Genomic DNA, 21614 nt, shown 5'->3' with positions numbered 1-21614 from the left:
TACACCCAAAGTAATTCTGAACCTTGAAAATAAGCATGCTCTTTCCTTATCTTATCTGGAATATAATGACACAGTTTTCTCACCACCATCTTTCCACGTGGGCAGACGACAAACATTCCGGCACATGGCTACAAAACTATAAAAATAGTGTTCTAGGCTCTCATCCGACTTCTTGTCCAAACGAGAAATGAGGCGGAACTGAGTCCAGTCAAAAGTTTTCTTTTCTTGATCATAAACGACACCAAAGGCAGACACTGTTCTGCAGAAGTCTGCTTGTTCTCTCCTTGTCCACCTGCGATTTAACCAGAAAGGGAGAGTGAGCTGTTCTTTCCTTCTTTTTTAAAAAACCAGCAACTAACTTATTGAGCGCCTACCAGAAGAGCCCATGAAGTCAAGAAAGCAGGTAGAGCTGGTTTGTCTATTTTGTTTATTCTCATTTAAGTTAAAGTTGGGCTGAAAGGCTTGTAACAAAACTAGCCTATCATCCTACCAGCACTTCCAAACCTTCCAGCTCTTTCCTCTGGTATTTACCTCTCAATTTCTAAATCATGTGTGCATACTTGTGATCCTGATTCAGCAACTTTAGAAGTTACCTTGTTAATTTCCTCTCGCGAGAGATAAGATTTTTAAAAAACTATTGATGCTTAAATATTTTGCCTTATTTTTTTGTCCCCCTGTACAACCCAGAATCACAGAAACCTGGAGGGCACTTCCAGACCATTAAATTCACCTCCTTCATTTTATAGATCAGGAAACTGGTCCAGAAGGGAGGCGCCTCCCTGAGCCGCACACCTTCTTTGACCCCCTATTGCATATGGGCTTTCTACCCGGTTATGTAGGCAGGGTTCCCATTTTGATTATCTTCTCTAGGACACTAGGGTTCTCTAGTCTTTAAATCCTGCAATATTAAGATAATGACTTAAGGGAGTTGAATTATTATACTCCACCAGTCTTTATGAGGGGCACCGTACCTTCCACCCCAAAGGAATGAGATAAGGAGGGGGTCAATGAAGAGATAACCTCCACCCCAAAGGAATGAGATAACGAGGGGGTCAATGAAGAGTGAGAAGCAGGGAACAAGGGGCTCTGATTCGACTCTCCTCTTTGGTGCTGTGAAAGGAAGATGGGAAAAATACTTCCTCTGATTACCAAAGTTCATAAAGCCAGAAGGAGTGCAAAGAGGTAACTAAATTTGCTCTGTGGTGCTCATTTAATCCACTGTTTGTTATATCCTTCTGGAGAGATATAAAGACTCAAAGAATTACAGCTTTGTTCATTTTTCTGGTGGCATCATTCCTGGCCTGTGCTGGCCTTCTGTAGCCATCTTCAGCTCAATTCTCAGATGGGCAAGTAACTCCTAGCAATTTATATCTTCCCTCTAAGGTTGGCACGTTATGGTATTTATTGTTCTCAAAGGCTAAGGACTGGTAGCTGTAATAAGACAGCTTCTGTGCACACTATTCCCTTTGCTGCTAACAGAACATAGTGTGATATATGCCCTTTGTCACCTTTACCCAACGTGGTGTTTTTAAACCACAACCCCAGAGACTAGGGCCCAACTTAGGAAAGAGGGTTAAGTTGGAAAATGTGAAAGTCTGGGACTGTGGGCAGAGGGTGTCCTAGATCTCAGCAGGCTCCCCGGTCAGCATGAGAACACCATCACAGTGGATTTCATTAATTCTGAGACTACCTAACTTCACACGAGAACATTCAGTACACTTGCCCTCTGGCTATCAGCTTCCTCTCTTGTCACCTTTACCCAGCCCTTCTGCCATTGGCTTTTACCTCTTTTGAGCTTCCTTGTTGATGAGGTCCATTTCGGAGGTTCTCCTGAACATCTCTTCCTGAACCCAGTATCCTTGGTTACCTGGTCCCAGAATTTCAGGTCGGCAGAGTTCCTTGCGGTTGCAGCGCTGGTAAACAGTGACCAGCCGCCTGAGACGAGCAGTGAGCGCAGATGAAACTGGCCAGGGCGATTTGTCTGGGTCAGAGCCATCCTGGGCTTCAAACATCAGTGAGGACATTAGTATTTACAAACAGAACCAAAACAGTGGTGGCTCAATAACCTAATCAGCCCAGGATCTAGGAATAGCTGGAAGGGCTGCAATTTTGCTTCAGAAATAGTCTGAGGTTGTGGTTGGCTGCTGTCTCTCAAACCCAGAACTAATTCGAGGACCCTGCTTTAAGGCCGGTAACAAGCAGACTCTGTGTGGTCTTCTCCATAGAGAACTTCTCTGTTTCCCCGAAAATAAGACCTAACTGGACCATCAGCTCTAATGTGTCTTTTGGAGCAAAAATGTGTAGCTGGGCCTTCCAACTGCCAAAGCATCTATTAAGCGTATATTCAGAAAAACAAACTGAAAAAAAAAAAACCAACCCCCTTCACTCTCCTCCCCCAAATTCAATTAAGTTAAAAAAAAAAAAAATCAATGAAACCACAATTCCTTTTTTTTCTCTCAGACTCCATCCTGACTTCATATATTAACATTGAATTCACATTTGAATGTCAATGCCAGGTGGAGGAAGCTTGCCAGAGCCACGTTAAAGCTCCTTGTGTGACACCAGGAGAGATTGCTGAAGGTCAACTTACTTGGCTTTTCACAAGAGCTCCTTATAACAAATAGCATTTTTAGTACATGTGAACTCCACAATAACTATAAACCTGGACCTTACTTTTCTTTGCCTTCAGAAGGACACAGTCTCACCTGCCCGGCTGTCATCCTTCTTTTCACCAAAATTGCCATCACCTCCATCAGTGGAACTCTCCTAGGGATAAATGAAGCCATGCCATCAGTAAACCTGCAGCTCAGAAGCCACCTCAGGTAGCCCTGCACAGGAGTAAACATGCTCAAGAAGCATCTCCTGCCTGCAAATATCACAAAGACCAAAATGGTCCCTGAGAAACAGTTTATTCACACAAGTTTCAAGGGAGCCAGAGAATGGTTTATTTAAAATATGCATTTCCCCCCTGGAACTGTGTGGAATGATTCTGCCTGTAGAGAATTACAGCTTAAAGAGAGATGAACTTGAATGTTTTCCCCGGCAATTATATTTTACAAGCACTATTTCAGCTGTGAATTTAAATATTTGCTTTACCAGTGTCACTCGCAATTTAATAGCCATTTCACAAAAGCTGTGCTTGCATTTTGGTTGTGAGAAAGTATCACGCTCATGTTCGTTATGGTTTTCTTACTGCACAGCAACAGACGCTATTTCCTAAAACATGACTGACTGCTCCAGGCATGAAACCTGATGGTGCAAAATCTCAAGAATTTAAAATTAAAACCACAATCTGAGGCTTCAAGTGAATCTGGAGCCATATTACAGAGCTTATCCAAGTTGGAGCATTTGTCAAACTGGCTCTAATGGATTCCTTCACAAACCCCTTCTTGGTCTCAGGAACAGAACTTTCAAAGCTCCTTACTTTAAGGCACATGGGAGTTTGAGGATGGGAAAAGAGATAGTGCTATTTTTCAACTGGACTCCATTTTTAACACATCTTCTGTTTTTGATTAGTATCTTTTGACCTGAATGATGGGAGAAAATAACTCCAGGATTCAAGACTTTGGCCATTTTAGAGCACAGGTCAGATGAGAAAGCCAGGTGAGCAAACTGTGACCCCGAGAGTGTTAGCCCTCAAAGAATGGGTTTTGCATTTTTAAAGGGAGGAGAAAAGGAGGAAGAGTAGAAAGAGGAGGAGGAGAAGTAGAAGAGGAGGAAGAAGAAAGGGGGAGAGGGAGAAGAATATATGACAGACTGTTTGTGGCCCCCGGGCCTAAGGTATTTACTGGTCCTTTCGGTTTGCTGCCTCCTGGACTAGCACCCAGCACAAAGACCTAGATCCAGTAGGAATGGACAGACACCTACGACAGGCAGTAGTTACAATTCAAACTTTTTTGGGCCCCTCATATCAAGGATGGACTTTGAGGGCAAAGGGAAACTGGGGTGCATTCTCTGACTGTGTTTCTGTTTTGCTAGAATGGTGAAAATAGCTAACATTACTGGACGTGTTACTTAAGCACTGTGCAAAATCCTTTCCATGACATCTCAGAGCTGCTTCACGAGGTAGAAACTGTTACCACCCTCATCTTATAGATGCACAAAACAAGCCATGGAAAGGTTCTGTAACTTGCCCAAGGTCACATGGCTAGCAAGTGGCAGAGCTGGGTTTCAAACACAATAGTCTGATGAGAGCCTATACTTTCAACCACTAAATCATGACAAAAGAGCAAAAACAAAGTCCACGTTGCACATTTGTTTTGGAGAATGAAACCTATTTAGAATCGAGGAATTCAAGTTTAAGCTCTTCCTCGGCCCAAACTGCTTCCTGCCATCTAATGTCAGCAAAGAGTGGAATCCTTAGGCTGAGCTACCATACCATTTTGAAGTGGCACGTAAGTATACCGTCTCATCTCTCATTGTTTAGGTGGTAAAAAATAAGCAAAAACTAACCGGCCATGCCTTATGTCCTTTCCTGCCAGAGAGAACACTTTTGAGTAGCCTCACAGAATTCATGGAGATCCTTTGGACGCTGGAATTTCTAATTACAGACACTGCCAGACTGAGAAATGTTCCACAGCCTGCGAAACGTGGAAGCCAGGCGCTGGAGTGATCAGGCTCATTAGGACATGTGGCTGGCCGCTGCGGGCATCACCATACCCCAGATCCACGGCTCCCAGCACGGTGTGAGGCAGACACACATGACACCCAAGTTTCCTGGCCAGTCTACCCAATAGTTGCTGTTGGTACACAGTTAGTAAACATGAATGGCCGCGGGCAGTCTCTCGGGTAAGGAAAGATTCTGGTATCAGCAAGTGCCTTTTTCTGAATCCTGCCCTCTCTCGGGAGCACTTCTGTTCAATAGAAATGACAGAATGGAGATGACCTGGCTTATGAGTAGCCCAAGTGAAAGAGATGTCACACTCCTAGCTTCCAGCCATGAATGTAAGTGTGTGGTGTCCTACCACAGTGAGACTGGGGTCACAGGAAGCCCAGCACTGAGGTATGTAGTTTAATGTTTATTGTAGTATCTCAAGTTCTGCCTACGTGAAACAATCGGAAAGAAATGCTCTCCTTGGAAGGAGTGTGAATCGATCATTTCAGAGTGAAGGACCCCAGAGAGTGCTGATGACAAGATCGTCAAAACAAAAGAAACTGATGACAACATGCAATTTCCCCATCTTGAACACGCATGTGGTTGGCAGTCTGACAGTCCACTGTTCCCTAGCCCTGGGCAAGTTGTTCAATCTCTCTCAGCCTCATTTGTTCATTTGCAAAAATGGAGGTAATATACTACTTTATAGGGCGACTGGGAGACACAAATGAGTTGATTATGTGAACTGTTTAATCAAATGCTGGTACAAAGCAAACGCCCAACAAATGGTAGCTGGGACTGAGGAAATACTAAATATTAGTCCCAATGATTAGATAATCACTCAGTATTTCTATCTTCTAACTAAAATGTGTACTCTAAGGGAGGCTGCGTGTATCAGCAACAAATGTCTATTAAGATCTTTGAGTACTGAGTACAGTCTCCACTGAGTACTTATGTGCATATTTCATTTACTGGTATAATGAGGATTCTAGACAAGAGGAAACTGCGAAATGGGGAGATTGCTAATCTTGTCTAATATTACACACAGTTATGAGGTGGTGAAAACGGACTTCAAACCCAGAAAGTCTGACTCCAGAGGACAATCTCTAACCACGGTGCCATGCTGCCTCTGGCCGGTGGGAGACACACTGGCTGAATCAAACGCACTGCCAGTACTAAGAGTAACTTACCTCCACACACATCGCTTCTCTACGGGGGGCGTGGGGTTCTGTTTCCTTATCTGAAAACATAAGGTCTAGTCTCTCTTGTGGCTGCTCCTCTACCTGGAGGTGGTGGCCGAGGCAGCACAGACCCTGTGGAACCTGCGGACCCAGGGAATTTCCTCTATGCTCTTCGGAAATCCTAGGGCCAACACAACTGCAATGAGCTGTCGTCTCATTTAATAAACAGTGAGTGTCTCGTGAGTGCCAGGAACTGCGTGCTAGGTTTAGGTGCTAAAACAGTGGAAAAAATGGAATCTTTATCCTTTTAGAGCCCACAGTCTGGTGGTTATGTAGGACACGTCAATAAAGACTGGCCATTCAAAAAAAAAATAAGACTGGCCATTCAGTGCGACAATTGCCCCTCTGCACAGTGAAAACACAAGGAAGAGTCACCCTCTCTACCAGACCCAAATTGGGAAGGGGAAAAGACACCCAAGAGGTGATGTCTGAGCCTCATTTTGAAGGACAAGGTGTTCGCAGGAAGAAGACGTGAAAGCTCTCTGTGTAGAGGTAACAGGAGGTACTAAGGTGGAGTCAAAAAGATCCCACAGTGATTTTCGTCTTGCAGGAAAACAAAGCACCCCACTACTCTTGCATAAACTTCACCTGGAAAGTAAGTACACATCAAATGTCTTTAACATAAAACTCAACGATCCTATTATGTAAAGATCACAGGATTTATAAAAAGGTGTGAGCAGGGGAGACACTGCTCTTGTGTCCTCAGCCAGTAATACTTTTTACTCTCCAGTCAAATATCATTACTGCAGTTCAGAGAACCCTCAAACTCTTAAACTGGTAAGGGTGACTTTTCAGCTCCTAGATGAATTTTTCCTACAATGAAATCAAACCACTTTCGCCATTCAATTTCCCTGTTAAGAATTTTTTCTGCGCACATGTTGGCTATGACTTCATCCTCCACTTATTTAGACCTTGTTTCAGAGGCACCTGGAGTAGGAACTGCTGCGGAGCAAGGACAAACACGCTGATTACAGCCTGACTGTATGAGTGACGGCTGTGCCACTACTTACTCCTCCTTCTGTTAAGAGATGGTTGTTTATTTTCCGACATATGAGGACTGATACAGAGAAAGATTTCATTTATAATTCTAGGCTCCAGACCATTCCAAACGCAAGTCAACTTTCAAACTGCTAGAGAAGTTCCCTATGGGGGGTGGCCGGTTAGCTCAGTTGGTTAGAGCACGGTGCTACTAACACCAAGGTTGCCAGTTCGATCGCACATAGGCCACTGCGAGCAGTGCCCTCCTTAACAAAAAAAAAAAAAACAAAGAAAAAGAAAAGAAAAAGAAAGAACTTCCCTATGGGTTCACTGACTCCAGCTGCATCTGAAGTCCGTTTACCAAAGTTCTATTGGTATTAAAACAGAGAGTGTCGGGGAAGGGAATCGAGTAGATCAAATGTCCTTTTTAACTTGAACATTCTATGATTCTCTCCCGCCACATTTTAAGAGGACAAATGCTGCAGTGTGCTCTGGAAGGCACCAGAGTAGTGTGGGGTCTGGACCCGAAGTGATACGAAGAAAAGCAGAAGAGCTAGGGATACTTCACCTGAAAAGAGATTTAAAGGGATTAAGGTACCTAGCCAGCCTCAAGAATTTAAAATCCCATCAGAGAGAAAAGAAAGTACAGTTTTGTTCTTTGCAGTACCAGAAGAAAACTAGACAGAATCTACGGAACCAACTGCTAGCCAGATTTCTGGGTCAATATAAGGGAAATATCACCCCCAAATGAAATGGGCTTCCTTGGAAGGCAGCACACTCCTCCTCTTCTTCCCAGAGGCTCCTGGAAGTACCTGAACCTACCTGGAACGACCCCCCTGACAGCAAAGTTGTAGAGAGGATGGAACACTTAGAGACCACTCAACACCCGTGGTAGGGCTCCTTGCAATGCTAAGATTCTGCCAATGTATTCACTGTTCATCTTTCTACTGCCATGTCTGTTTAATTCAGAGAAAAGACCCTAATCCTGGATGACAGGCTCTTTGTGCTTCTTTAACCCTGCTTGCTGATCTGCCTGAGAACAGAACTGGGAGAAGGGAAACACCTAATCAGCGTCTTCAGTGCAGGAGGTGTGGGGTGGGAGGGAACAAGGCCTGGTTCAGATGTTGGCTGCTCTTTTCCTTTTGTTATTTCAGCACGTGAACTAGAAGTCAAGCTTAATCTGTTATATAATCTGTCCACCTCAAAATCTGGGGTAAGCACTCTCCATTCCATCTGCTTTTGATTATTCTATAGCCCAGATTTTAGGGGTTTGAAGAGCAAAATGAAAAAGAGGTATTAATTTTATAAAAGAATAAAAACGTAGTTCCAGAGAACTTTTACCCTGCTCTATGTAAGGAAACTTAAATTATTTTATCAATTCTGCCGGAAGCCGTTCAGTGTCCAGAACACTCCAAGATCAAAGGCTGATGGTTAAGCACGTAAACTTGATTGTGAACAGCGTTCAGCTGGGCCTGGCCTGCAGTTGGGCTGGTAGCTGCCTTTGCATAGAAGCTGCTACCTGGAGGAAGGCACATGTATGTAGAAATGAAATACAGTCTACTTCCTTTGTCTTGTTCTTTTATTGTTTTTGGTTTATATACCACATATGAGTGAAATCATATGATTCTCTGCTTTTTCTGTCTGACTTATTTCACTTAGCATTATACTCTCAAGATCCATCCATGTTGTCACAAATAGTCCTATATCATCTTTCTTACCGCCGAATAGTATTCCATTGTGTATATATAAACATTCTACTTTCTTGACTATGCAAAGAATACTTGATTGGAAAAAAGAATACCGGAATATCGAGAGAATACCTAATCTGAACTCTGCCATTGAGTAAAGCTGTGAGAACTTGGCAGAGCTCTTTAACTTCCTGGGCCTCCGTTTCCTCAGCTCTCAAATGAGGGTAATAACATCTTTAGTGTTAACTTCACATGGCTGAGGTGAGAATCAACTGAAACAAATGCAAATAGTGCTTTGGAAAGAGTCAAGTTCCACATGAGTATTTGGTATTCCTTTCATTTCTTTGGTACTTGAGTTGTTTTCTATGGGAAAACACATCCCAAATTCCAGACAAAAGAAGTTAACAGTATAAGCCAGGGACCGGAATGGCAGAACTTGGGATTTTCATTGTCAAGACCAAAACCCAACTTCTTCCAGGTCCAGGGTCTGAAGCTTCATGCTGATTTGCTTCGATTTATTGCTTCTCAAACCTTGGGGGAGATAAGGAAACATATCTTCGAAAAATAATTATTTTCCACTTTGGGAAAGTGATGTCATTGTTACTGTTACAAGAATCAGAGGTGAGGGGAGTCAAAGTAAATACCACACATTCTCCAAACTAGAACCAAAAGGAATTGGTTAACTTTTAGGTGGTGATCAGCAAACGAGGAGAGATTATCCTGGCAATGGAATCAGTTGGGGACAATGCTACAGTAACCTCTAGGACCCAGAATCCCTGAAATTCTAACAGATTCATTTGCTCCACTCCTCAAAGCCAGAGAAAACATAATCAAATGGTGCTTGGGTCCTGGTTAAGGTTTCAGTCTGCTTATGCAAAGTACCAGAAACTCATTTGTAAAATGCAGTATAGACTTCTGCTTCTGGGAAGATGCACATTTCCCCTATTCCTCACTCTAAGTACAACTAAAACCCCTGGACATTTACATAAAGAAAACACAAGAAAACTCTGAAAACTGAAGAGAAGAAAGCAGACTAATTAGTGACCTTGGGACCCAAGGTATGAAACAGTGGTGAGTTCCCTAGGTTTTACTGCCTTATATACCCTAGGTTTAGAGGTAAAGAAGCTGGCTGCCAGGATAGACAAAATGTTGCAGACAAAAAAAAAAGGAAACAAAAAAGAAGAAAAAAAAAAGAAAGCCCCAATAAAAGCTGCTCTAGTAAAAAACCAGGAAAAGAGCAGTTCAGAAATACACAAAATGTTAGTACCCACTATATCCCAGTGTAATGACAAATCAAACATTGTGGCTCACAACACCCATACTAGCAAAGGCTGAGTGGGGAATCTAGACATCCACCTTTATCAGGCTGTAATAGGGCCTCATTCCCCTTCTGGGGTAGTGTCAAAAGCCAGTATGGAGTCCCTGACAGTAATGAGGTACCCACCCCTACCCATAGTGTCAGCAAAGACCATATGAGCTAAACTTCCACTCCTGACCATCAGTAGAAGAAACACCCGCCTTGGGTGTCACTGGGGGCTGACTGATAACATGAACTTCTACCCCCACATGGTGATAAGGTGGCGTAGACCTGTTCACTATTCCCCTGTGAGAGAGTTGTCAGAGGTAGTCTGCTAAAACAGAAGTTTTAAATAAGATCCTTTTAAATAAGTCTCACAATATAATACTCAAATGTTCAGATTTCACTCAAAAATTAATTATACTAAAAACTAGGAAGACCTCAAACTGAAGGACAAAAGAACCAATAGATACTAATAACACCAAAATGATGAGATCTTAGAATTATCTGACATCAGAATTTAAAGTAGTCATCAACGAACAAAACAAAGTTCCTGCAAAGAAATAAATAGCCAAAGAAGAACCAAAGGGAAATTTTAGATTTGAAAATAAAATAACCAAAAAAATTCTCAGTGAACAAACTCAATGGCAGAATACAGAAAAGAATTAAAGAACCAGAAGACAGAAAAACAGGAAGTACCCAGTGTGAACAAGAGAGAAATAGATTTAAAAAAATTAAACAGAACCTTAGGGACCTGTGGGACTATAAGAAAAGATCTAACATTCATATCACCAGAGTCTCAAAAGGGGAGGAAAAAGGGCTTGAAGAAATAATGGCTGAAAACTTCCCCAAATTGGCAGAAGACATAAACCTACAAAATATTCAGGAAGCTGAGCAAACAGGATGAACTCAAAGAAAGCCACTTTAAAAATCCTAGTTAAACTTCTTGAAAACTAAAGACAAAGAAAAAATCTTGAAAGCAGCAAGAGAGAAAAGACACCTCACTTATAGGAGAAAAACAACTTGAATGACAGTGGATTTCTCATCAGAAACCATGGAAGCCAGAAGGAAGTGGCACAACATTTTTGAAGAGCTGAAAGAAAAGAACTGTCAACCCAGAATCCTATATCCAGTGAAAACATCCTTCAGGAATGAAGGGGGATATTAAGACATTCTCAGATGAAGAACTGTCACCAGCAAACCTACTCTAAACGAATGGCTAAAACAATTTCTTAAAATAGAAAGAAACCTTGGAACACCAGGAAGAAGAAAGAACACAGTAAACAAATATAGGGGTAAATACAGTAGCCTTTCCTTCTCTCAAATTTTCTAAATTATATTTGTCAGTTGTAGCAACAATTGTAACATTGTCTAATATGGTTCTAAATATATGTAGAAGAAATATTTAACACAATTAATTATATTATAAATGGGGAAGGGTAAAGGGACGAAATGAAGTATGGTTTCTACACCTCACTTGAACTGGGAAAATGATACCAGTGGGTTGTGACACACTATGTATATATAACGAAATATCTAGAATAACCACTAAAAGCTATTTAAATTAAAAACCCCAGTAATGATAAATAAAAAAATATTCAAATAACCCAGTGGAAGGCAGAAAAAAGAAAACAGAATCAAAAAGCCAAGAAAACAATAAAACATTAGACTTAAACCTTTATGTATCAATAATTACATTAAACGCAAAAATCCAAATACACCAATTATAAGACAGAGATTGGCAAAGTGCATTAAAAAAATATGATCCAACTATATGATGTCTAAAAGAAACTCACTTCAAATACAGTGATAAAGAAAGGCTGAAAGTCAAAGGATAGCAAAAATTATAGAATGAAAACATTAATCAAAGGAAATCAGGAGTAGGTATAATAATATCAGATTAAAGTCTGAGAGACACAGAGGGACATTATACAATGACAGCAGAGTTAATCCACTAAGACATAATCCTAAATGTATATATACCAAACAACAGAGCTGCAAAATACATGAAGCAAAAACTAATAAAACTGGTAGACAAATCCATAATTATAGCTGGAGACTTTATACTCCTCTCTCAAAATCTGATGAAAATACCTAGACAGAAAATCAGCAAGGGTACAGAAGAACTCAACACTATCAACCAACAGACTCTAAGTGACCTTATGCAACACTCCACCCAACAACAGCACAACACATTTTTTTCAAAGTGTCAATAGAATATATACCAAGATAGACCACATCCTGGGCCATAAAACAAACCTTAACAAATTTAAAACAATTGAAATATACACATGTGTGCTCCGAACACAATGGAATCAAACTAAAATTCAAAAACAGAAAAATAATAGGTAAGTCTCCACTTGGAAATTAAATGATACATGTGTAAATATCCATGGCTCAAAAAGGAAGTCGTGAGAGAAATTTTAAAGAAATATATTAAATTGAATGAAAATGAAAATATAACATAGCAAAACTTGTGGAACATAACTGAAGCTGTGAGGTAAATTTATAGTACCAAATGCATACATTAAACAAGCAGGAAAGTCTCAAAAATCAGTAATCAAATCCGCCACCCCAAAAATGTAGGAAAATAAAACCAAAGCAAGCAGGAAGAAGGGAATGCTAAAGAGCAGAAATCGATGACATTTAAAACAGAAAAATAGAGAAAAATCAAGAAAATAAAGAGCTGATTCTTCAAAAAGATAAAGTAGACAAATCTCTAGCAAGATGATAAAGGAAAAGAGAAGAAAAATTACCAAAGCAGGAATGAAACAGAATTTCACTACCAATTCTGCAGATACCAAAAGGACAGTAAGCGGATGTTATGAACAACTCAACACACGTACATTTGACAACTCAGGTGAAATGGACCAATTTCTTGAAAAACACCAACTACCACAACTTACCCAATATAAAAGACAACTGGATTCATAATTTAAAAACTCGCCATAAAAGGCAATCTCTAGGTCCAGATGGTTTCATTGGAGAATTCTACTAAACATGTAAAGAATTAATACCAATTCTAGGCAAACTCTATCAAAAAATAGGAGAGGAGGGACCATCTAATTCATTTTATGAGGCTAACATTACCCCAATATCAAAACCAGACATTAAATGCCTAACTATTACATTATTTTGTACACCTGAAATAAAAGGAAAAAAAAAACAAAAAAAAATTAGACAAATATAGCACTGAAAGACAACTGCAGACCAATATCCCTTGTGAATATAGATGTAAAAATCCTTAAGAAAATATTAGCAAATAGTATTCAACAATAAGAATCATACACCATGACCAAGTAAAGTTTAACCAGGGATGTAACACTGGTTCAATATTTGAAAATCAATCAATGTAATCTACAATATTAACAGGCTAAATAAGAAAAACCATACAATTTTTCACATTGTATTAACTGGTACAAAAAATGCATTTGATATCCATTCATGATAAAAATTCTCAGAAAAGGAGGAATACAGGGAAATGTCCTCATCTTCAATAAAGAGCATCTACAAAAATCCTAGAGCTAACATTATACTCAACGATGAAAAACTGAATGTTTTCCCTCTAATATCAGGAACAAGGGATGTCTGCTCTCATCACTCTTATTCACACGATGCTGGAAGTTTTAGACAATGCAATAAAACAGGAAAAGGACACACACGGCTTTTAGATCAGAAAAGAAAAACTAAAACTATCCCTATTTGCAAACAATCTGTTGATGTAAAAAAAAAAATCCTCAAGAAACCCTACAAAAACCTAGAACTAAGTGGTAATTGAGTTCAGCAAGGTTGAAGGATATAAGATAAACATAAATACAACATCATTTGCAATCACTCCAAAGAAAGGAACCAGTCGATCCAACTTTAAAACTTACTATATAGGTACAGAAATCAATATATATGCCATTGGCAGAGGAATATACAAATAGATCAATGGAACAGAACAGAGAACCCAGAAACAGATCCACACAAATATGTGGATCTTTCTTGACAAAGGTGCAAATGCAATTCAATGAAAGAAAGATTTTTAAAACAAAAGGTTCCAGGGTAATTGGACATCAACATGTCAAAAAAAGAACCGTAATACAATTCTCTCCATTTACGTGAAAATTAACTTAAAATAGATCATAGACTTAAATGTAAATCAAACACTTTTAGGGGTAAAAACAACAACAGAAGAAAACCTTCAGGATCTATAGGCAGGCACAATTCTTAGATTTGACACCAAAAATATGATCCATGAAAGGAAAAACTGATAAGCTTGACTTGATCAAAATTAAAAACTTTTGTGAAAGATAATATGAATAGGATAAAAAGAACAAAATACAAAGTGGGAGAAAACATTTGCAAACCACTTATCTGACAAAAGACGAGTATCTGGAATATATGAAAAACTCTCAAATATCAACAGTAAAACAAAGAAACGACTCAATTAGAAAATGGACAAAAAAAAAAAAGAAAATGGACAAATGACTCGAAGAAACATTTCACTGAAGAGGTATACATAGGGCAGTTAAGCATAAAAAAAATGTTAAACATCATTAGCCATTAGGGAAATGCAAATTAAAACCACAAAATATCACTCCATTCCTATCAGAATGGGTCAACTAAAAAAGGGTGACAACACCCTAGTGAAAATGAGGAAAACGGAGATCCCTCACGCATCGCTGGTGGGAAGGTAAAACTGTACAGCCACTCTGGAAAAGTATGGCAGTTTCTAAGAAAAATTAAACACGTAATAATAACTATATCATATGACCCAGCAATTATACTCCTGGATATTTATCCCAGAGAAATGGAAATGTATGTCCATACCCAATCTATATGCAAATGTTTGTAGAGGTATTCGTAATAGTCAAAAACTGGAAACCACCCAGATGTCCTGCAGTGGATGAATGGTGAAACACGTTGCGGTACATCCACACTACCGACGACTACTAGGCAATCAAAAGGGGTGAATTATTGCTACAGACAATCATCTGGATCCACCTACAGAGAATTGTGCTGAGTGACAAAAGCCGATTCCCAAAGGTTGCATGTTATACAACTTACACATTTGTATAAATTCTTAAAATGACAAAATTATAGAAATGGAGAACAGGTGAGTGGTTGCCAGGGATTAACAGGTATGTGAAGACAGGAGGGAAGTGTAGATGGCTATTCAAGGGCAACAGGATGCCTCTTTGTGGTCATGGAAATGTCCTGTACTCTGACTCTATCAACGTCAACATCCTGGTTCTGACACTGCACTAAATTTTGCAAGATGTTCCTCCGGTGGGAAACGGGATAAAAGGTACGTGGAATCATTCTGTATCCTACAACTGCACCTAAAATCCAGTGATCTCAAAATCAAGTTTCATTAGAATAAAAGTGCAATGCAGTCTGTATGTTGACAATTTTTATAATAAAATGTTGGGGGAAATGCAATGTCATTGAAGCAATGCAGTCAAGTTCCCAAGACCACTACTAAAATGGGGATTTCTCTCTTCATATTCAAGATTGGGACTGCCACACAGCACATCCGACTCACCATTTGTTTCTGGAGGCCATCTAATTTGTCCTCAGTGCTGTCTTCTTTATCCGTGTTGCCTCTAAATAAAAGTGAAAAATAAAAAAGCATCACACACCATGTAGGAGTTATTTAGCAAATCAGGACACTTGCAAGAAAACCCCCTAAATCACTGAGAATAAGGACTCTTAGTCGGTCCCTTTCCCCACAGGCCTCAAAATCTTGGATTTTCCAAGTGTCCTATCTTCTATGGGCAAGGATCTCCACTGAATTAGGACTTCAGCATCTACTCAGTCAAGTGGAGAGGCCAGCTATTCAACAGCGATACTGTCATAAAAAAGTAATCACTACACATCAAAAGTTACCTGAATATGTGGCTTTGGTGAAAAAAAAAAGACTCCAGAGACTGAAGGCTTGCAAACCGAGCAAGTCCTGATGTGCCATCACCAATCACATCAGATGAATCTTCACACATGATCACTTACATTTGGCAGCAGTCCCTTCCTCCAAAGGGAGATCTGCCAAAATTGTCGAGAAGGACACTTTGCCCCCTTTACTGACAATCGCACTTGACTCTAGGTTGGCTCCTAATGTCTTCTCTCTTGTGAGCTTAACTATTGCTGATGTTTACGTTTTTCATGACTCCTTTTAAAATTGACTTTGAAGTAGTCCTGCCTCAAATATTCTTATCTTTGCTGCTCAGATTCTTATCTTTGCTGCTCAGATTCTATGAAAAACTCCTACCTTCACTGCTTCACCAGAGAGAATAGCTGCCCCACAAACGTACAACCTTTAGACCACAATGAGGCACCTCCTGCAGGTAATGTTTTCTCTGACCCAGTGAATCTACCACCACCAGCACGGCTCACTTGGGCACTTATTAACGTCTCTCTGAATGCATCGTTAGTATCCATCCACAGGAAACACCTTTGGTAGCTAAAATGTTCATTGGGGTTAAGGACAGATGAAAAAGGCATCTCGCTCTTTTCTTGGCCTTAGCAGATGGTGAGGGCTCCTGGCAGTGCCATGTCCTCGTGTCCAAGCCTGGCCACAGCCCTAGGCAATGCAAAGCATATCTGCTACTTTTGGGGAAAAGCTTCTCAAACACAGGCTAAGAGATACATGTTACATTTTCCATATACATATGTATACATATATATGTATACATATATATATGTATACATATATATGGGTTTTTTTTCAAGAACCAGTTTTTGGCTGTTAGTTTAGCTTTCCTATGAATTCGCACATTGGGAGATTATGTCAATAGTAAATAAAATTCAGTCACTGAGGATGCTTCCATTCTTTTGTGCACACACCCAGGGAAAAGGCCTAAATGCCATGGCTGTCAAGCGGTGGCTCCTAAACCCACCTTACTCGCAGACCATGCAATCCTTAAATAATGCTGGAACTTTATCTGAGGAATTCCAAGGTCAAGAAGCCTGTATTTGCTGTGCCTCTTCTGAACTTTCCGCCAGGTATGAGAGGTCTGAGTTCCAGAATCCTCTGACCAGATAAGATACAGAGATATGGGCGGCCTGGGGAACCCATGAAGAACAGGAGCTAGTATCTGGTTCAAAGTGTTTAGAAGTCATAGAAAAGGCCTGAAGTGTAACAGGATGTACCCAAAGCAGCACCTCGGGAAGGCCGTTCCAGCACGGCAAAGTTTAAGGGGGAGCCAGACTGTAGAGAAGAGGCTGAGTGTGCTGCACGGTGCGGAAGGGGCCATCATTTCGTGGCATGACGTGTCACATCACAGCTGTCCTATGCAGCTTCTCACCTTTCGGGAATGTCTGAAGTCCCGTCTGTCACACCCTGTTCTGCAGAGAGGGACTTCTCATCTGGCATCCCAACTTTCTCCAGGAAGCAGAGTGCTGGGTCTGCTCGCATGGCGTTGTACCGCTCGTACCCTGAGCAGGAGTAATGAGAGAGGTCAGAAGTCACGTCAGCACTCAGTTTCTGCCCCGGGACCCGGACAGTCACTTTGTTTCCCTTATCAAGTAAAAACAAAACAACAAATGTTCATTTAAGATTTACTGGACCCGTTAAGATTTCTCATCAGGGAAAGAGCCTTGAGCTGAAGTGGACACCTCTGAGCAGTGCCTGACCCAAAATGAAAGCTTATATAAATGCTCTTGTGTCCGAGACAGGTTCTGATACCATTCTCACATGCTTGCTGCTTTTGAACACCAAAGGGAATCAGGCAAGTTGGTTTTACAATTTCTTCTCCTAGAACACCCCCTCAACTCTGGACACCTCGTTACCTCTCGAGTGGGCCTCGTTTTCTTATAGTCCAGTTATATCCCATGTGTTAGAAACAGAAGCTGAACAAAGTGACGGATGCCAGGGATGAAATATAAGGAAGACTGTGAGGATTAAAATGGATCTGCTGCCTCTGCATTCAAACTCAGTACAAAATCCTAAATTCACTGGATAGGGCTTTAAAATTGCCCCTCACCACATCTCCAAAGAACAGATGGAGCATTTTTCGACTCAGACGAGACTTCAAAAGGGAGGCAAGACAATGAAAAACCATCACTTTTACTTTCATAAAGCCCATGCATAAGAATGTTATTATTTTATTAAATCTAATGTAACCTTATCATGAGACAGGTTTTGGTTATGTATAAGATCCAATCTAGTTTATCCAAGTACCTTGGGGAAAACTCCTTCATCGTCATCAAAACCTTTTCTAAGTTGCTCCTAGCAAACAAAGTCAATTTCTAGCTTGGTAGTGTGTACAGAGACCCCGTCAGAGGTGATGGAAAACGCCGTACCTAAAATGAGAATCAGCTGGCTGCTGATAACAGACTTGATTTCACTTTGTTGGGTATTTCATTTCTACATTGTTTTGGATCTTGGATGACTGTTGATGCAGTTCTATCCTTCACCCTGTAGGCAGCATCTAGTACTTTTTCTCTGAGGAGCTACAAAGTGACTCTTCCATCTCAATGACAGGTGCTGCCCGCAGGAAGCGAGAGGCAGAACCTGGGGTGCCTTGCGCTCTTCTTTAGTCACTTATTCCCTCGGTCGATTATTTGGTGAGTGTCTCTCTCTCCTGAGAGTGTGGGCTCCAAAGAAAACAATCTGTTTTTACGTCTCGTTATGTATCCAGTATTAACACAAGGTCTGACAAACAATTGACTGAATGAGTCAGTATCGCCCAGATTCTCTTCCAGTAATCACTGTAGGAAGAACCATCGTCACTCTCTCCCCACGTTCTCCCTCAGCTCACAGCAGAACGGAAATGGCCTCGATGCTTCTGCTGCCTTAAGGAATTTCCTGCCACTGTCTCCTCCCCCTGAAAGGAGGAGCACTTTACCTGACAGGTGAGATGGTGAACGTTTCCTCCACTGAACCTTCACTATTGCAAGAGGTGAACAGCCCATGAGTGTCCTGCCTTTGTGAACTTGGTACTGGACAGCATGAGGCTGGCCAGGTCCCTGTAGGTGGCCCCTCTCCATACTTTGTCTCATCATGTGTGGGCCTGCCATCTAGACAGATTCTGCATTTCTAGTTCTCAAGCTGCTATGAAGCTGGAGGCGAGGAAGACTGACTGAGTCAGTTCCCTAGCAAACTCTAACAGCTGTCCTGAAGAGAGCCGTCGGAGCTATCACAGCAGTGCAAAGAGGAAGGAAAATGACAGGCCTTTTAGGGGGTGCAGACTGCTGGTCTCTTAACATAGTCTAAAAAAACTCCTAAGAATAGAAATAGAAATAAACTCTGGATCTTGATGGAAATTTCATAAACCCAGGCTGCCCCGGAGGGGTGGAAGTCACTGAATGCAACTAAGAATGTCAAGAGCATCACCCAGAATAGGTTTGCTCCAGGTCCCTCTTTGCTGCAGGCAACCTAAGATTCCGCCGACTCTCCCACGGGGTCAGCGTGGAGATAGAACCGGCGCTGTGTTCTGATCTAAGCAGGGCTGTAGCTGGCTATGTCTGGTGTGGACTAAAACATCCACAAGACCTCAGACAATGAACAGCTGTTTTTCTTTTTTCTTTTTGAACAGTAAAGGTCTTTTTCTTTTCTTTTCTTTTCTTTTTTTACACGTATCCTGCCATGAATTCATAGGGAATGGGTTCCAGCAGCTCAGGCTTCTTTCCATTGGTTCTCATAAAGTGTGCTGCTCTGGGTGGGGCAGGTTGGCGTTTCAGTTGAACACAGGCACCTTTCTCTTAGGCTTCCTTCTTTTTGTGATCATTTTTCTTCACCCGTTTCAGGAAGCTATCTCGGCTCTTACAGTGTGCTTCATATGCTTAATTCGAACATTAATTTTCTCGGCAAGGATCTCGCCCTTAACTTGTATGTTTATAACAACGCCAATCGCGTGCTGGGTAACAGGGTAGCCCCCTCCAGGTTTGCCGTGGTGAAACTGGTGGGGGAATCCTTTTTGAACAGTGCCCATTCCCCTGATGTCTACAATATCACCTTTCTTGTAGATTCACATGTATGTGGCCAAAGAGACAACTCCATGTTTTCTAAAAGTCCTAGAGAACATAGAGCGGGGGCCTCTCCTCTTTCCCTTTGTGTTGGTCATTTTCATGAATTACTACAAGATGGCAGTTCCGGCTGAAAAAAAAGGCAGCTGTGTGTTTTTTAACCAAGAAAGTGGTTGCAGCACTATAGCTCATAGTTCTGTTTCCAGGACACGGAGGTGAGGCAGAATGATTCCTGATGGAGAGTCCTGAAAAGGCAGCTTGGCTTTCTGAACTTGTCACCTCTCTACTAGCTGCCGGGTATCTGAGAGTTTGGCTGTGACCAGGTAAGACATGTCCTGTGGGCTTGATGATACTGTGGTAAAGGCGAAATTGTACAGGGATGGTCAGATGTGTTACGCAGGTGAGGACAGGTACAGGCCTATGCTCATGGAATGTCTGATGGGCAACATCCAGCCAAGATCTGATCTGATTTGGATTCTAGGAAACTCCAAGGAGGATGGGCCCATGAAGCCAACCACAGGCAAGTCAGGCAGTCTTTTCTTGACCTGCTTTCCCGGAGCGGCCCACTTCCCACTTCTATGTGGGTATTTAAAACCCAGCCCCCCTGGTCTGCTGTTGTCAGCCCGAGCGTTCAGCTTTGGCTATAAGTGACCTCTAAATTTCTTTCTTTCAAGTTCAGCTAGGTAGTTTAACACTGCTGTCATAATTCACCAGGCTTTCTGTATGCCTGTGGAATGTGTGCTGGCTTGGGGGAGGGAGAGGAAAGACATCAACTGCTGGGACTTGAGGTTTCTGTCCTCTTTTGAGGCCGTACTGACTCCATCTGGATTTGGCAGTGTGCCCTAAAGCCGCCACTGAAAGGAGATGCAGGCTCAGCAGACTGTCCTGCACTCAAGTTCAGATGCCCTGGAACGGGGCTGCCTTCAGCAGTCTGTCTACTTCTGGGTTCTTTCCAAAATTAGATTAAACCAAGTTTCGGTTGCTTTGTGGCTCCTTGTGCTTAACAAGGAGGTCACGTGCTTCTTGTTCTCACTTCACAGCTGAGTTCTAGCCTGTACTACTGTCCAGCAGAGGAGCCACATGTGGCTATGTTAAGTAAAATTATGTAAAATTAAAAATACAGTTGCTCAGTTGTACTAGTCACAGTTCAAGTGCTCAATAGCCACGTGTGGCTTCCGTAGTGGACAGCACAGAAGCGGGACTGGGGACTGGTTCCAGGATGCTCCTGAGCATGCCAAGTCCCTTACATAAAGCGGTGCATTCGCCTATAACCTGTATTTGCACAGACGCCACAGCAGGGTGAGCCTACACATGACTTCATTCGCATGGGTTCAGTGCAGTGCTTGACGTGTGGCAAATTCAAGTTTTGTTTTTTGGAACTTTCTGGGATTTATTTGGGGGGGAAGGGAATACTTTTGATCTGCATTTGACTGAACCCACGAATGGGAAACCCACACATCTGGAGGAAATGTAACTGGTTGGCCTGTAAATGTGGAAGAATTCTATGCACAGGACATGTGTTAGAGAGTTTACCTTCCAAAGGCAGAGTAACAAGTGATGGTGGAAGCGCCAAGCATCTATTACGTACCAAGCACTGTGCTAGGCAGTCTACATATATTGTCCCGTTTAATCTTCAAACAACCTTCCTGGCAGGTGGCTTTGGTAGTATTCCCACTGTACAGGTGAGGAAATAGGTCAGAAGGTTGTGACGTGCCCAAGGTCAAACGTTTAGGGAGAGGGAGAGGTGACAGTGAAGGCCAGGTGTCACTAACTCTTCCCACTTTAAACCCTGTTCTCCGGCTTAAAATTTCCGTTCATTCACCTGGCAGGGAAGGTGTGTGTCAGGCACACCAGTGACTGCATCT

General features: G+C 41.6%; 1 protein-coding gene across 3 annotated transcripts in view; it reads right to left on the bottom strand.

Moving 5' to 3' along the window:
* The window catches only part of CHD6 (chromodomain helicase DNA binding protein 6), a 181936-nt gene that overhangs the window by 19467 nt on the left and 140855 nt on the right, over positions 1 to 21614 (bottom strand). For all 3 annotated transcript variants that reach the window (XM_081034142.1, XM_081034144.1, XM_081034143.1), the window contains exons 26-30: positions 17088 to 17217; positions 15329 to 15389; positions 2706 to 2766; positions 1786 to 2002; positions 84 to 292 (exon numbers count right to left, since the gene is read on the bottom strand). In XM_081034142.1, the coding sequence (XP_080890268.1) occupies positions 84 to 292; positions 1786 to 2002; positions 2706 to 2766; positions 15329 to 15389; positions 17088 to 17217 (678 nt within the window). The remainder of the gene's footprint in view (positions 1 to 83; positions 293 to 1785; positions 2003 to 2705; positions 2767 to 15328; positions 15390 to 17087; positions 17218 to 21614) is intronic.

This window comes from Rhinolophus hipposideros (genome assembly GCF_964194185.1).
Source record: "Rhinolophus hipposideros genome assembly, chromosome: 22".
Lineage (NCBI taxonomy): Eukaryota > Metazoa > Chordata > Mammalia > Chiroptera > Rhinolophidae > Rhinolophus > Rhinolophus hipposideros.
The sequence above is the reverse complement of the archived record's forward strand: the minus strand, read 5'-3'. Positions and strand labels throughout refer to the sequence as shown.